The sequence below is a fragment of the Zootermopsis nevadensis genome, unplaced genomic scaffold (genome assembly GCF_977971745.1).
Source record: "Zootermopsis nevadensis isolate Lab colony 2312 unplaced genomic scaffold, Znev_1.0 Znev_ptg000010l, whole genome shotgun sequence".
Lineage (NCBI taxonomy): Eukaryota > Metazoa > Arthropoda > Insecta > Blattodea > Termopsidae > Zootermopsis > Zootermopsis nevadensis.
In genome coordinates, this window is record NW_028259142.1 from 16,468,324 (window position 1) to 16,485,976 (window position 17,653).

A 17,653-nucleotide genomic window follows, 5' to 3' on the forward strand; every position below is an offset into this window, starting at 1 on the left:
CTAACTCCATCAAATTCCTTGAATTTTGTCATCAGCCACACGCCAGTTTGTTTATTTGTTTATGTCTATACTGAGAACTATTTTCTCGGTGTAAAGCTGTTAAACCCGATTCTAACTGCGAACCTTCTTAACAAAGAAAACATTTTCCCCTGTTGCACGTGCATTGTGAATGTAGTATGTAGGTCTCGATATTTTCAGTGTAGTCAGAAAATGCTTCTGAAATGAAGTGCTACATACTTAGAACCAGCCACAAAAGCGTTTGAAACAGGCGTTAAATAGGCTTCTAAGAAATATCACGACGAAATGCGTAATTGCAGTTTGTTTCGCTTGGCACGTCCAGAAGCACATCCACTTTGGCAGCAGACTGCAAATGGTGTCCATTACTATCAAGCCCGTCTCTGATTAATACACGTTCTAACTGTTTTTATCCAAACAAATCTGTTTGTATGTACTAATGTTTTGTCATCAGTACATTTGGCTGCCTGAGTTAACGTTTCCGTGGTCTCTATCAAGTGACATCTAGCGTCTTTTCCCCCAGCTGCGTTGCTACGATGACAGATATCAGCATTAGCCTACTATGGTGACAGAGTTAATGATCCTGATGCCTTAGTTATTCCATCTTAACACAACAGAAACATTGTGTGGGAGGAGGCAGTTCACTTTAAGAACTTTACAGTAGATTACGCACGATGAAATCTCATTCGAGCCGTGGATACAGTTCAGCCGTAACCACGAAGGAAAGACTTTTTTTCCCTTTTCTCCTGCCCTCTTCCTTCTATTACTTCCCTCATGAAGTCTTGGAGTGAAAAATCGATGTATCTTTTTATGGCATCCCTGCACCTGTTGTGTCTCAGAATGTAACCAGAGTGATGACAGCATCTTCCCGTTTCTATGGAAACGAAGCCAAGAGGCACTGGTATGACCGCTGTTGCGGAAGGGGGGGACGAAGGACGAAGCGGAACAAGTTAGAAGCAACCGCCAGAGGGTGAGAATGAAATAAGGGCTGATGACGAACCAGCTGTATAGATTTGAGATTTTATTATCGTGTGTCAGAGGTTATCAGCCTGTTGATCGCAACACGGAGGTGTTGACTTTGATGTAGATGTTGTTGATTTTAGACTTGTTTCCGAAAGACAGCATTGGCATTAAAGGATTTTAGTATGTCTCTAGATGGGGATCGGCTCATCGCGTGGCCTTTATTTGCACAGTATAGAACAACACTGACGTACATTTATGCCCTAAGCGTGATTTTAACCGAATAGTTATAGTAATAGTGTGGCCGGGCACCTAACGCAGGAACGTCTATTGCCTGGAACTTTATTTTAATTTTCTTATTTAATAGAGGGGGAGGAGGGTGAGAGAGGGAGAGACATTTATATGAATGAGGTAGGGATATACTACATAATTAGATCCATTCTTTATAGAGTGCTAATTACAGTTGCAAAACAAAAGAGAGTTTTGGTTCGAGTGGGAATCGATCCCATGATCAGCTACTCGTAAGCTCAGCAAGTTAGCAGACATTTCGTTTTATTACTGAACCATAAACGTACAATAAGCATATCTAAGTATTAACATTTTAACAATTCGTTTAATGTGATATAACGTTAAAACTAGTTGTCTTGGTTTATTATACAGTTTTTATTGCTTCTAAAATAACAGGCAAAAGTATGCCTAAGTACGATATAAGACAATACACTTAAACGAGGTCAGTACCAATATCTCACCCAGTACATCAGAGTTGAGTTGTGAAATACAGGAGAGAAATCTGCAAAAGTGTTGTCATTAAACCAGTACAGCTACCTTAAACGCCAAGAGATTACCTGGTTATTAAGAGTTATACAATAAGACGTATAGGAGACGCATATGCGTATTCTTTAACACGGCATTACATGTGGGAGAATCGATCAGGCTCCGGCCGCTTTTCTCCCGACGGGAAACCTCCAACCTATTTGATAGGATGTTGAGTGAGCTCCAGAGCTGTTCTGGGCATAATTACAAAAAAAAAAAAAAAAAAAAAAAAAAAAAAAAAAAAAAAAAAACTTCTGCAGGTAATCGAAGCCTGGCGACCCAGCTCGTAAGCGGCTGGCGCACTCAGTTGTTAGTGATACGGGTCACTTATTTTAAAATCAGGACAGATTTGTTTTTATACTAGCCGCAGTTTCTGGCTTGTACAATGTTTGTGGGACCTACTTTGTTTCTTTTGCTTTTAAAACATCTCTACCACATCTGCCATTAATAAGTCTGGGTCGTGTATTTGGCACCGTATGACCGGCAGAGAAACATACATTTTCTGTTGTAGGCAAATTAAGAATTTTAATGTAAGGCCAACAACTTTATCTGTAGAATCGGTGTTTAGACATGCGCGTATTTCTTACATTGTGAGATACATTCCCGTTGCTGTACTAAACTGTGAGTGAGTGTAAACATGAATTGAGACGTGTACTTCGCCGTGTAGAAATGTTTACCGAAAACATTTTTGTTGTTGTTGAGCGTACCGTTTTAACGATCATTATTGCAAAAGTGAAGTTAAGTTTCAGGCCAGTACAGGATTAGATTGTCGGCGGAACACGGACTTTTCTGCGCATCTCACAAACTGACTGTGACCCACCCAGCCTTCAGTTCATTGGGACCAACGGAATTTCCCTGGGAGTAAAGCCCTAGAGTGTCAAACTCACTTGTCGTCTGATGCGTGTATACGAGGCGCGTCCACAAAGTAAGTTTCCCACTCGTCCCACAGCTAGCAAACCTTATATTGCGCGAAGCGACTATGCGTACGTGATAGAGCAATGACGTAGCATGGCGCATGCACTAACGGTACTTCCCGCGTTCTCACAGTAGCATCGTTGCAGCTGTTGAAGATGGAGGTTCTTATTCCAGCTCCCGCCGACTGTGAAGTGCGGTCAGTGATAACGCTAGGCCGCACACGGCTCGACGGACAGCAAGTCTCCTGCAGGAGTTCAGCTGGGAGGTGTTTAATCATTCACCCTACAGCCCGGACCTCGCTCCCAGTGATTTCCATCTTTTCCTACACCTCAAGAAATTCCTGTCCGGTCAGCGTCAGCGTTTTGAGAATGACAGAGAGGCGGAGATGGTTGTCACACAGTGGTTCCAATCCCAAGCGGCAGACTTCTACGACACAGGTATTCAAAAGTTGGTCCCACGGTATGACAAATGTCTCAATTCCGGTGGCGAATATTTTGAAAAATAGCTGGACACTTGCTGTATCTGTTGCAATAAATATTTCCATGAAATTGTGTTTTGTTTCTGTAAACGGCCCCTGGGAAACTTACTTTGTGGACGAGCCTCGTATTTACTATCACGTATCCTATACGCGTATAACAGGTGATGCTTGGTCTGTGGGCTATCATACCACGTACAAGTAACATTGTTTAGACTCACCAATTATGTCCAGTCTCGTTAATTATGCACCGTACCGAAAAGAATTGTGTGAGTTGTTTATACTGTGATTCTTATACGAGTGTTCTACAACCGGTTTTCCACCACAGGGTTTCAGGAGTGCCGCGAATTATTATATGAAATTGTATATTTTCACGTAATAGCCAGATGAAAGTAATATCTTATCTTTTGTGGTTATAATGCGTAATAAATACGCACTGGTTCGTCATCGATAGTGTTATTCAGTACGTGCAATGTTTTGTTGTCATGTGCCTGCATTCTTATGGGGCAAGAACTTACATGTAGATACATATTTATGTCATGTATAGTTTTGTACTCTTTTTTGTGAGGCGACATATTGTGGTGTGCCGTCACGTCTTTGACAAATTAGGGTGTGCTGCGGAGGAAAATGGTTGTGGAACACTGACTTACACCATAAGCTATTTTTGATCAAAATTATACAATTCCATTTACTTTCGTTGGAATGAGGTTTGTACGAGGGTCGCTCATTAAGTAATGCCCCACATTTTTTTTCTCAGCCAATAATGAAGATAGAAAAGTGTACTTTTACATGCTTGAGATTTGATGTTTCCCGCGTTCGTGTACGGAGTTTCAAATGATTCCAACCGATAGCGGAGCTGTAGTGAACTGTTAAAATGGCGTCTGTGAACGACTCTCGTTACAAGCAACGAGCTGTAATTGAATTCCTTGTTGCTGAAAAAGAAACGGTGGTGAACATTCATAAACGTTTGTGTGCTGTGTATGGAAGCTGTGCAGTCGATAGGAGCACCGTTGGTCGCTGGGCTAAGAGAGTTAAAGCTTCAGGAAGTGAAGAAACCGAGCTCCGTGATCTGCCGCGCTCTGGGCGTCCTGCCACAGCCACCACTCCAGACATGTTGAACCGCGCGGATGCCATTATTCCTGAGGATCGGCGCATCACAACTCGACAATTGGCCCAACAGCTTTCAGTCAGCAATGGAAGTGTGATTGCAATTATCCAGGCTCTCGCATATTCGAAGGTGTGCGCAAGATGGGTTCCACGAAGTCTCACAGCAGACCACAGGATTCAAAGGAAAACGATTTCTTCTGAATTGTTGGAGCGTTTTGATGCTGAGGGAGAGGTCTTTCTGTCCCGGATCATTACAGGTGACGAAACCTGGATACACCACTTTGAGCCAGAGACAAAAAGGCAGTCAATGGAGTGGCATCATCCTCAATCACCGAGAAAGAAGAAATTCAAGACAACTCCCTCCGCCGGAAAAGTCATGATGACTGTCTTTTGGGACAGTGATGGGGTCATTCTTGTGGATGTGATGCCAAGAGGTGCGACCATCAATTCAGACGCGTACATCAGGACCCTGAAAACCCTCAAGAAGCGTTTTCGACGAGTTCGGCCTCACAAGCATCCAGCAGAAATTTTGCTCCTGCACGACAATGCACGCCCTCACACAAGTCTGAGAACCCGGGAAGAAATCACCAAATTGGGTTGGACGGTGCTACCCCATCCACCCTACAGTCCAGATCTGGCACCCTCCGACTTCCATCTCTTTGGGCCACTTAAAGATGCTATCCGCGGAACAAGATTTGAAGATGACGAGAGCGTGATTCAAGCAGTGAGGACATGGCTACGTGCACAGGACAAGAGCTGGTACCGGCAAGGCATGCATGCACTTGTTCCACGCTGGCGTAAAACCGTACAAGTTGATGGGGATTATGTGGAAAAATAGTATGTGTAAAGGAAACATTGATTTATATTGTCACTAAATTTGAGCCATCTTGAATAAATATGTTCTGAGGAAAAAAATGTGGGGCATTACTTAATGAGCGACCCTCGTATTTGACTTAAAGAATTGTATGAAATTTTATGTTCTCACGGCGATGAAGAAGTCGAAGTTGTTCTCGTCTCTAACGCCGTGTGGACATATGGGTAGACACTAACATTTCGAGGGAACATGCTGTCTCCACCTCCAGTGCTTAAGTGTTTAGAACTATAATTACATTCGCCTCATACTTTTAGTGGTGGCCTTCATTGCTTTACTAATCAAAGAATACGAACCCGTGTCGAAATGAAACCTGCCGACGGATAATTAGATAAATGTTGTGTCTTTATTGTGTGTTTGTTTGATACAATTTGCCCAAAATAGCAAATGAAAATAGACTGGCGACCCTGTGTGGATGGTTTAGGACGAGGGAAATGCGATAGTAGAATGCATTTATCTTCGCTGCCGAGACAAGAGTTCTTTGATACTTATACATTTATGTAGAATGTTATTTTAAGGGGAAGAACGCCTTGTTAAGTATGGCCTGTAGTGTGCTCGTGAGTTTCAAGGAGATCTCTACAGTATTTTATCTTGAAGAGAAGTTTCTCCTCCATTTGGTTTTGGTGTGGAGTGTACTGGTGTGATGAATTGGGACAGGTGAAGAGGATTTGGAAGAGTTAGGGTTTGTTTTAAACGACAGGTTTCAAGCGCTGTCTGTCTCGCTTCTGGTAGGTGTGAATCACTGCTCATCAGTCGCTCTTTATGCTGTTTATAGTTTGTGTTCAGAATCCTAAATGCCGAGGTGAAGTGCCCCAACACCTCGTTAGAACGAACGTCCAGTTTATCTTGCTACAAGTAGGCCATAATGTAACGAAAAAACTGGAATCCTGGAATCCTCTGATAAAGTTGGATTTTAGGTTCTCACGGCGGCGAGTATGAAGATGACTGCCTTCTGGTTTATTGTGCCACGTAGTCTCGTAGAAGTTTACCGACGTTTCAGATGTGCGTACTGCCTCCATCATCAACACTTACTGCCCTCATGGTTGGGAAGGGACCACCTTCAAGACCACGAATTAGTGGAAGGACAATATTAACATATCAAATTTGAGGTTTTCATGGCTGTGAGAGAGAGAAGTGGTCTTCTGGGTTGTTCCGCTGTACAGTCTTTTTGGTCTACAGTCTGTCAGCTTGTCGGAGGAACATATTTCCTCTATATTCAGGTCTAAAGTTGAAAGCAGTCGCATATTCTAATCCTAAATGGACAGCTAAAATAACCTTATCACCTTATACGATTTGGAGCAATCCAGAAGAACACGATCTATAATTTTTGAGATCATCTCACTATTTGCGCAGAACGACTAAGGAAAATCACGAAGATTCTAAGTAATTATATTCTATGTCTGAGCCAGAATTGAAGTCTTCGATCTCCGGACTGCGAGACGATTCCTAAACTTTCGACCGCTGTGTTTGGTAATAAGAATGTCAAAACTAATAAATCTCTCATTCTTTCTTTTATGCAGTAATGCCTTATACAGAATGAACATTTGGTTTGGTTTCAGCTTCAGAGGTGAAGTAGGAAGATTATTTATAATTCATAATTTAAGAGCAACGTATGCAAAGTGGTTCCTTCTGTTGTCCGTCTTAATTACACGAGGCACTGTGGAATGGAGGAAAAATTACAAAGACTTTTTTCCTGTTTAGTTTTTGAATAATTGATTTTTGAGACTGCCTCGTTAGGAATGCAGAGTGTTCTTGCTTCTCTCTTCAAAAAATTCGTGCTGTCGCCCCTAATCACATCTCACGCGGTTTTTCTGGCGAGGAGGTGACGCGATCCGTTCCGCCATGTTTTCCTCGACTCGTCCTGCATCTTCACCAGTGGCGAACTCTTGCGAGAACAGAAACTAACAAAAAAGCAGTTTCACGTCGTTAAGGAACTAAAAATTTCACCATTTGACCATATCTTAAGCTAGTTCAGTTCAGTCTGCTTGCATCCTAACAACCCGTTTCTGTATAATGTGTTTTAATATCATTCTGTCATGTACGTTCATGTCCCTAAATCTCTGTCTTGCCGGATAATTTTTGGACGAACATTTTGTATCATTTCTGATTTCCCTAAACGTTGTGTCATTCGCTTTCTTCCATGTCCTTCCTAATTTATTATTATTTACTCAAATCATTCGATGCTATCGTCTATCTGCTGTCAGTGTTGTTAAATAAACTACCTACAGGATGATTCAGATGTTCCTGTACACATGTAAGAACAACAGGTGTTGGAAGTGGGAAGTTGTTTAAATGTCCCACTGTCCACACACACACACACACACTCTAAGTGACACACGTGACTGTATCGCTTCCATCACTTCGTTCTCTGAACCAGTTGTTCCGTGTTATAACTGTAATTTCACCGTGTTAAATATTTTTTTTATCTTACAAGTGCACAGGGACTTTTGAATCACTATGTATTATGAATCTTGGAAGTTTGTTACCGTGTTCGCAAGAACCAACCACTGCGCCTATCTTCGGACAGTTGTAAACAGTTAAAATTCTCTTTGAAGATTTCTGTCTTGTATGACCTCTGAAACGTTGGTAAAGATCGACCAGACTACACAGCGCAACAACCCAGAAGACAGAAATCTTCATCGCTCTGAAGATGGAGGCAGTATGACCTCTGAAACGTTGGTTAACATCGACCAGACTACACAGCGCAACAACCCAGAAGACAGAAATCTTCATCGCTCTGAAGATGGAGGCAGTATGACCTCTAAAACGTTGGTAAAGATCGACCAGACTACACAGCGCAACAACCCAGAAGACAGAAATCTTCATCGCTCTGAAGATGGAGGCAGTATGACCTCTGAAACGTTGATAAACATCGACCAGACCTCACAGCGCAACAACCCAGAAGACAAAAATCTTCATCGCCCTGATGACGGAGGCAGTATGACCTCTGAAACGTTGGTGAACATCGACCAGACTACACAGCGCAACAACCCAGAAGACAGAAATCTTTATCGCTCTGAAGATGGAGGCAGTATGACCTCTGAAACGTTGGTAAACATCGACCATACTACACAGCGCAACAACCCAGAAGACAGAAATCTTCATACTCATCGCCCTGATGACGGAGGCAGTATGACCTCAGAAACGTTGGTAAACATCGACCAGACTACACAGCGCAACAACCCAGAAGACAAAAATCTTCATACTCATCGCCCTGATGACGGAGGCAGTATGACCTCCCAAACGTTGGTAAACATCGACCAGACTACACAGCGCAACAACCCAGAAGACAGAAATCTTCATCGCTCTGAAGATGGAGGCAGTATGACCTCACAAACGTTGGTAAACATCGACCAGACTACACAGCGCAACAACCCAGAAGACAGAAATCTTCATACTCTGATGACGGAGGCAGTATGACCTCTGAAACGTTGGTAAACATCGACCAGACTACACAGCGCAACAACCCAGAAGACAGAAATCTTCATCGCTCTGAAGATGGAGGCAGTATGACCTCCCAAACGTTGGTAAACATCGACCAGACTACACAGCGCAACAACCCAGAAGACAGAAATCTTCATACTCATCGCCCTGATGACGGAGGCAGTATGACCTCCCAAACGTTGGTAAACATCGACCAGACTACACAGCGCAACAACCCAGAAGACAGAAATCTTCATACTCTGATGACGGAGGCAGTATGACCTCTGAAACGTTGGTTAACATCTACCAGACTACACAGTGCAACAACCCAGAAGACAGAAATCTTCATACTCACCGCTGTGAAAACCTCAAATCTTACAACATTCTCTTTGTTTAAGATTCATTTTAATATCATCCTCCTGTCTTTGCTTGAAACGCCCAAGTCATCTCTTCCCTTCAAGGTCTCCGACTAGAATGAAGGCATTTGCCGTCTTCCACTTGCTTATTATACTCCCTGCCTATCCTGTCTTCATTTGATCAGTCGCCTAATATTTAGTGAAGAATACAAATTAATAAGCTGTTTGTTACACACAGTTCCCTCCGACCTCTGGAGGTCCAAATATTGTGAGCATTTTGTTCCTTTGCTACCAGTGCGACACTCCTCTCGCACACAGCTGTTTCTTCCGTCATCCTGTAATGTGCGACTCCCTCATCAGACCGCCGTAAATCCAAAGGCTGTCGTCTCCGGACACACCCCTGAGACTGGAGACATGCTCAGTGATGGTTTTTGCATTTCGATGGCATTTAGTGGCGCGCGTTATCAATTTTGTACACCACAAGGGCATATAGCGCGCATGACGAGAAATGAGAAATGTAATTTTCTTCGAAAATTATATGGTGAAAGACAGATTTGGTTGGAGACCTGGATGTATAGTTGGGATGATAATATTAAAAAAATTATGAATAAACACGGTATTAAATTGTACACTTGTAGGGTTCAGTGATGGGTGTTTGTGAACAAGGTCATCTCTTGCTCTTTGTGTCCATATGTCATTCTCCTCTTATTTGTCTCCTTTTTCTTCTTATTCAACATCCTGTTGTTTTCTTCCTGTTCTTCTTTTTCTCTCCCTTTTTTCTCCTTACTCTCTTCCTTCTTCGTCTTCTTTTTCATACTATCCTCCTTACCATTATTCATGTCCTGTCCCGCACAATTATGACTTCGTTGTCTCGAAGAGATGCGTTCAACATCTCAGAAGTTAAATTTCTACGTTACTAAATCAGAAACATGAGCCTACCTACCAATTTTCAGTGAAACAGCGAAATCAGTGACAGTATTGGATTATTTCAGCCTTATTCCGTTGTTGCAGCTGACGGACTGCTTCAAATCGGTACGATCGTAATTTCAGATGTTTTGTCGCTAGATGAATACTTGTCACAAGCTCTTCTGTGTCCTGGAATTTTGTTACCAGTAGTTCTTATTCGTTACTTCCTTGTCAGGATACGCATTTCTTAGTGTTTCACGAACACCTCGTATATCGATGCAGAGAAATGTTCGAGAACGAACTTATTCAGTGCTCTTAATTCATCATGTTTGCAAAAGCACAGCATTTACGTAGTTGATGTGAGGAGCGGCCTAGCAACATTGTGACCTTCATTATTCTGTCACGTGGGAGGTTTGCAGAGTCTGTAACAAGAGGGTGGATCGCACTTCTGATTTAATTCTTGCACAGCAGTACGTGATTATTTTTGGGTTGTATTTTAAATTATAAACTCTGTACAAAAAAAAAAACATGCCTGCTTTTCATTGTATCTTAGCGGTAGATGCTTTTCTAGGTAAGGGAATGCCCTGATAATTGTCGTAGAAATTCTATGCCTTTACTTTACTTAATCTGGAAGTCTGTTTCTCATTTCCGTTAGAATACACGATGTGATTCCGTTGACTGCTACGTTTCTCCTGTTTGTATAATATTACCTTTGTTTTTTGTTCGGCATTGTAACGTTCAATAGTGGCTAACCGTGCTTAATCCTGCCTTAACCAAAGGATCTTGTACAGATAATGAATGTCAAGTCACATTCTTGCTCAAGGATTCTACTTTCAGTTTGCCTCTCAATAAATTTTTCATGGAGAAATCGGAGAGAGAAACAAGATAGATGGACAGAAACGATGCTATGTTTATCCCACAAAAGGTTTTGAAGGGGGGGGGGGGATTGTTGGTTCCCATTAACACCCCCCACTTCTTGTCTTCTTTTTAACCCTTTTCTGTTCTTCTCTCTCACGAGATTTGTGGGGCGATCCTTCAATTAAAAAGAACTGGAACATCATGCGACAGTTTTGCTCCTCTGCGCCAGGCATGTCAAATTCGCGGCCCTCTTCGATGTCTTTTTTGCGACCGGACTCATTTTTCGAATTTTACACTTAATTCTAAGTTTTTAAATGCATATCAAATCTAAAACTTCTTGACGATGGTGAAGAGTCAATTGAATAAAAATTTACTTGGATATTATCCATCGTCTAGTAAATATAAAACGTAAAAACGACGTTTCGGAGATGGGGATCTTAGGTCCGGAGATAGGGATTAGCTCTATCTAGTGGGCCCAACTGTGTAGGAACCTGAAGACGCGTCCGGAGATAGGGATTAGCTCTATCTAGTGGGCCCAACTGTGTAGGAACCTGAAGACGGAGATAGAGTCCCATCTCCGAAACGTCGTTTTTACGTTTTATATTTATTAGACGATGGATAATATCCAAGTAAATTTTTTTAAAATGCATGCCAAATATTCAGGAGGCGAAGCTATAAATTCTCGACTTGTCTCAATTTCCTTGAAGTCAATACTTCATTTGGGTTTACTATTACGACAATAACCCCCCCCCCCCTCCCATAAGTTATCTTTAATTTTGTACTGTCTTGATGAGCCACTGATTTCAAGTTTAAGATTATTTATTGATTGTTCATAAATCATATTTTTAGGGCTACGCTTGTAGCCGCGCCAGTCTGTTACGCGTTCTTTACGTAAAAGTAATGAATAATATGACGGTCATGTCCGTGCGCCTGTTGGCCATGACGCAAAGTGACGACAAAACAGATTGACCCGCCTGACGGTTTCCTTCCGCCTGCAAAAGATACATGATCATTCCTCAGCCAGAAAACTGGATATCCTACAATACATTTACTGCTCCAGTTTACATTTTACAGAGTTACGGCGCTGTTTATAGACGTCGGAGTGCAATCTGCCCTTCACTCAAGCCGAGTGTCTTTGTTTATCGAACTTCTAAAAGAGCCAATCGGTAAAACGCAACCACACATTAAGCATATAAAGGAAGAAGGGAATATCTCACGAATTCCTTATCCCTTTGCACTTGACAAATCATGCATGGAATAGCGTTGCTGTTTCAAAAAAGTCGCTGCATGGAGAATCTATCAGGAAAAATTGTAGACTGTGGTTAAAACACTGTTGGATAGATATAAGTTATTTTTCCCAGGTGAAGATATTTCTTATATTGGTATTGACTCCGTGAAGTATCTGTAGGCTTCTTGGGCCCGATCGATTTTCTCAAAGCCAGTTTCTTCGGTAGGTCGTTATAGGTCAATGTACCAGAGACCCGAAACATTTTTACTTCGAAATCTTAATGAATTAAGATGTCTGTCTTCTGGGATGTTGCGCCGCGTAGTCTTGCAGGTGTCAGAGGTGTTGTCGGCCTCCTTCATCACGTTGATGACTTGTCTTAAATTCGTTGTTTACTTTATTTTATATAGCCTAAGCACGTTACGTCATTGTTCCTCTTTTAGTGATGGAAAGTTAAGTAGCTTCACTCTGCGAGCAACTCATTTATTTTCCAAGAAAGTGAGCCATAAAACATTGAAAAATGACCTCTTTCCACGCTGTCGAATTTTACGGTGTTCCTGGAACCTTCGCGCACAGTTTCTCTTTGTGTGTCGTCAGCGTCGGTTTATTCCCATCTGATGCAGGTTGTTCAGTTGTAAATGAACAGGTTGCGATCCACAGTTCACTCTTACGAAGATCGACTGGTTAACGCTGTCTAAGGGAATAGTCGCTGTTTGTTCGGAGAATTATACGAAACTCATCAATACAACATGCAGAGAAATTAATTGTTGAAGCTTATGGTATTTATAGTTACCATTAGGCTTTAAAGGGTTAAAAATAGCTATTCGTAATGTAACATAAACATGTCTTCTTAATAGTAGAATTTAAATATTTACTTCCAAAAAATTTCAGATTTCCAAATAATTGGCAGTGACAACTTCTGATGCGAATTGGTAACAGTAACCTTGAAGATGGCTTTGTTATGAGTTGCAGCGCCTTGTAGTCTGCTAAAAGTTTACCAACACAGCTATAAATCCCCGAAGACCGCCATCTTCGTACTTCCCGCCGTCAGAACCTCAAATCTTTAGCCTTAGCACTTGGATTGCATGCCAGAGGTACCGGGTTGCAATTAGCCGGATTACCGGCTGTCCGATAGACATTTATCGTGTCTCAGTTCTCTCAACGTGGGGGCCGGGTGGTACCTTAAAACAGCATGTGCAGTTACCATCGACAAGCTGGAAAGAATATGTCTTCGTTTGATTATTTCGTAATTTAATGTTTTTATTGGTGATAAGCAAGAAATAATCAATTAAAATACGTGTGTATATGCTGCGTACGATAGAATCCTATTTATGAATATGCATATGTATGATAAAAGACCTGGTACTCCATCATGCTTCTAGATGACTGAATGTTCTATTATAGAAGTACTGCCACAGTTAGATGGCTATTAGAAGTGATTCTAAAGGAGATAAAAGTAAGAAAAGTATGCATTTTTGCGTTGAATTTCGATGGAATTTTTATACAAGTCATTTTGTAATTTTTAAATAAGCGAGATGGGATTTCTGATTGGCCGGCTGCTCAGTGGGCGACCGGATCTCAATTTCTGGCAGGTGCAGAGAGATTTCTCTGTCACTGTGCCCAGATCCACACAGCTTCCTGTCCAGTGACCACCGGGAGCTCTTTCCTTCAGAGTTAAGGTCAGAACTTGAAGCTGGTCACTCAAATCAAGATACATGTCATTCCTGGAATCGAAGGAAACGTCGAATAAGCTCAGAATGATTAGTTTTAAACCGCGAACCATGAGTCTGAAATTTATGCTACGTAAGAAAGACAAGATGGATAATTTATCATGTCTCCCCTCCCCATCTGTCCGTTTGTCTGACCCTCGAATGAAAAAGTGAACCAGATCTGAACTTCGCCAGTGAAATTTGTTTTTAATTTTCATTATAATGTCTCAATTAACATTTCTTGTGATACTTATTTTAAATACAAATATATGTGGGGCTTGTGGCCGCTGTTCGTCAAAGCTCCCGCTGTTCGTTTATTCTCTTGTTCTTCTTTGAAGAGAATCGGTCTACGAATGTAACCACGGTGACTGCGAAGAACGTGGCAATCGCCTGGAATTTTAAATAGAAGCTTCTGAGTTGGGCCTGTAAGGAAAGTTCTTGATTTGTGTCTGTGAATATAGACGCATGAGGTTGGTTTTTGTTCTCAAGAAATGTCTCGATTGTGCTGCTGCACTGTATTAAGTATGTGGACAGTTTTTGTAGCTCAAGAACCACTTTAATTGCTTAATGATAAATTTTGTATTGATGAAGTAATTAAATATATGGAGATTGAGCCGAGCGTGCATTAAAGAAATGTTGAGTTTATACGAAAGTCAAGCTCCAAAACCTTATGCAAAACATACACACGTGCGCCCATCAGTCGAAGGTATAGATACAGCTTAAGGGTCCAATGTCCTTGGCTGTGAGAATATGACCCGCTTTCATGGAACGCAAAGGTTCATTACTTTGTTCAGAAAAGCCCTGTTTGACTGTATTCTGAGCCATTTCATTCCTGTGCATGCCTTCTCGTCCTATTTCTAGGGATTGTTTTAATACTACATTTTCATGTCAGGATAATTTCTAGTTGTGTGCAATTTTGTGAAGATGGTAACGAACCTTCGGTTACCATCAAGGGGAATGTATTGACCAGATGAAGGGAAACTTTTTAATGAATAAATAGGCCTATCATACGTGCACCACTCATTAGTTAGATAATATTTGAGTGATGTGAAAGTAGAAGTTCCGAATCTGTGAACGTGATTGATCTGTTGAAGTAATTGTTAAAATATTGATATGGGCCGGACAAGTAGAACAGACGAAAAACGAGATTTGCATTTTGTTTTCAGGATGGGAAAATTCCAACAAAGAATATCAGAATAAACCGCAAGGATAAATGAATCTTGGAGAAGTCGATAGTATATATATATATATAAATCCGACATATATTTTATCTTTGTGTACGAACTGTATGTCCAGCCCATCGAGAACTCCTAAGCTACACCACTCTGTCCAAAGTAGGTTGTGGGGTATGGGGCAGTTTTAATTAGTCGCCTTTCATTTCTAAGCAGAATATCAGACCTAATTCACGTAACGTTTATCCTTCATTCAGACATACTTTACTGTAACAGGTCAATTGATATGTACGTCATGATTCCAGTGGTCCTTAGAAAAAACTTTTGCAGACGGAAGGAGAGGTAGCTATGTTGTAAGATTGAGACATTCTCACACTGATTGATACGGAAATTTATGTTCAACTGTCAGACTGGTATGGCATAAACCATACACACGTCAGTCAGTCCCACAAAAACGCTATCCGGCTCTGTGGAATTAAATAGAGCGCATTACAAACGAATCGGCGATATTTAACATGCTCGTCGGCACTGACTAACATAACATAACATATTGGGAGGCAATCCTTGTGGGATTGTCTTCTCTTTGTTTCGATACCACGGGAATCTTCATTTGCCACCGCTTTGTTTTAACGTATTTCCTAAGTAACTCACCAATAAAGTATCCAGTAGGCTGTCTGATTAATTGACAGAGTAACTAATTGAATAACATGCCAGGTTCTCACCGCGGCTATTATGAAGATGTCTTCTGGGATGTAGCGCCGTATAGTCTCGTAGAAATTGACCGACGTTTCAGTGGTGCTTTGAAGGAAAACTTACTTTATATACTACAAACCAAAGATATCACCGACATGGGAACTGAGACAGCGACCTCCAAATACTTCCACTTGGGAATAATGTTTGTCGTGTGGACTGTATACGTTTCTTCATCTGTTACCATTCCCACCCACTTATCCCGTTGCCTTTTATTTCTATCGGAATTCGGAATTCGCAGATTCGTCCTGGACTCAGCCGCAAGTCTAGACCGACTGTGAGGCCCAATAGCGCCACACTCCAGAGGTGCCGGGGTAATGCGGCCGGAGCGTGTAATTGACAACCCACTTCAACTACAGGCGAGTCCATCAGGGACATGTCTAGACCGGTTGGGGGATCCTCCCAACTCTATCTATTATCTAGCGGCTACTGAGGGCTCTTTTCCCCAGGGTAGAGTAGCTGGAGCGTCAAGCTACTGTTTGCCAAGAATGTGTTGAGCCTTCATTGTGTTGCAAGGATAAGTAGAAGGCCTGTAATCGAACGTTGTCCATCATAGTAGGTAGCTTTAACCGCTCTAACTTCGAAGCAAGCTGAAGCTGTTCCCAAAAATCGCTGCTAATTTAATTTTATATTCATTTCTACACGATGTAATTAACCAGATAAAGAAAGCAGGCGGTTTAGCGCGCGATGCAGCGTGCTTTGTCTCCCAGCTTGTCTTCACTCTCCTCCGGCAGATCTCCCGCAACGACGCCACCAATTAGCTTAAAATAATGAACATGTTTTTTTTTGTTTTTTTTTTGTTTGTTTGTTTTGCTGCTTCATCGGGACAATGCCGCAACCATGTTACCTCGGGCTGTCCCGTTGAATATATCCTCCTCCGCCTTGCTGGGTAGATTAGCTTGTTGCTTTGTTTGCATAAGTAGATGCTGCTTTGGGTCATGGGTATGGGGAGATTCATCCAATGGATAAAAAGGAAATATCTTTTTTTGTATGTTTGTTTAGATGTTTCGGAGTATGTTCGATGATTCCCTCCAGATAAACCCGACGGAGAATTCAAGCAAAGACACGCTTTGTTCTCTCTTTATATGGAGATGTTCCTGCAGAGGTTCCGGGCTTTTGATGAAGAGAGGATGAGAAGAGGATGTGTCCCGGGAACAGAATCATATTCATGACAAAACTAACATCAGATTAATTTTGAGAATGCTTGCTACAGTTCAAAATCTATCTTCTCTTTATCTGTAAATCTAAAAGATTAGAATATTCAGTGCTGTAAAGTTAGATCTACCTCTTGTTTTGTAAATGGACGTGAAGCTTGGTCTCTCGCCGTAAGGGAAGACAATAATAGACTGAGGGTTTTTGAGACCAGGGTGCTAAGGAGATTATTTGGTCTTAACAGGGAGGAAATTTCTGTTCTTCAGCAAATTGTTACACTAATCGAATGGTGGGGTTTGGGGATTTGTAGCTTGTTTGGGACAACTGAGAAATGCGTACAAGATTTTACCCCGGTAACACGAACCTTCGGAGACTTGGAAGTAGATGGGATATATCAGCGATCGCCAGTCTTTTTGGTGCATCCTATAAACAAAATGTAAATTAAATTAATGATATTACGATTCACACAAAATACAATGAAGCTGTTATACTTCCACACCAATCCCTTTACGTTGCCAGGCGTTAAGTGTTATTTTTTTCTGTCTAGAATTTGGTGCGCCCTGTTGGAAGTGTTCTGGCGTTTTAGCTGACTTTATTCTTTTTTATTTTGAATGTTTTAACAAACGGAGTCACTGACGTGCCTCGTAATTCGGAAGCTGGAACCAGCTCCTTGTACTCGAGGCATTTATCTCTGTCCGTTTGTATTCATAACTCTGTCTGCTTCTCTCCATCATACTCGACCCGAGCTCCCACTGTGGTCCCTATCTGATGCAGTTCCACGCAGCTAATTCCAGGATATGCCTAGTGACGTAATTCAAACGAAAAAATACTCTTCTAATGAATATACATGAATGATGCTCGCTTACGGCATCGGTTTCAAACAAAAGCAATGGAAAATACAGAACGGTATCTTTTCCAAATACGTTACTTCACTGTTTTGAATTTC

At 41.6% G+C, this 17,653-nt stretch overlaps 1 protein-coding gene across 3 annotated transcripts in view; it reads left to right on the plus strand.

The window, feature by feature from the left end:
* LOC110830296 (ankyrin repeat domain family member sosondowah) overlaps nucleotides 1-17,102 on the plus strand; it is a 369,880-nt gene extending 352,778 nt beyond the window's left edge. The window contains exon 9 of one of the 3 annotated variants that reach the window (XM_087346623.1): nucleotides 16,558-17,102. In XM_087346623.1, coding sequence (XP_087202749.1) covers nucleotides 16,558-16,689 — 132 coding nt within the window. In that variant the 3' untranslated portion in view covers nucleotides 16,690-17,102. Of the gene's footprint in view, nucleotides 1-15,796; nucleotides 15,911-16,557 lie in introns of those variants that run through there. The other 2 variants (XM_022065022.2, XM_022065023.2) reach the window with 2 other exon arrangements.
* The last annotated feature ends 551 nt before the right edge of the window (nucleotides 17,103-17,653 follow it).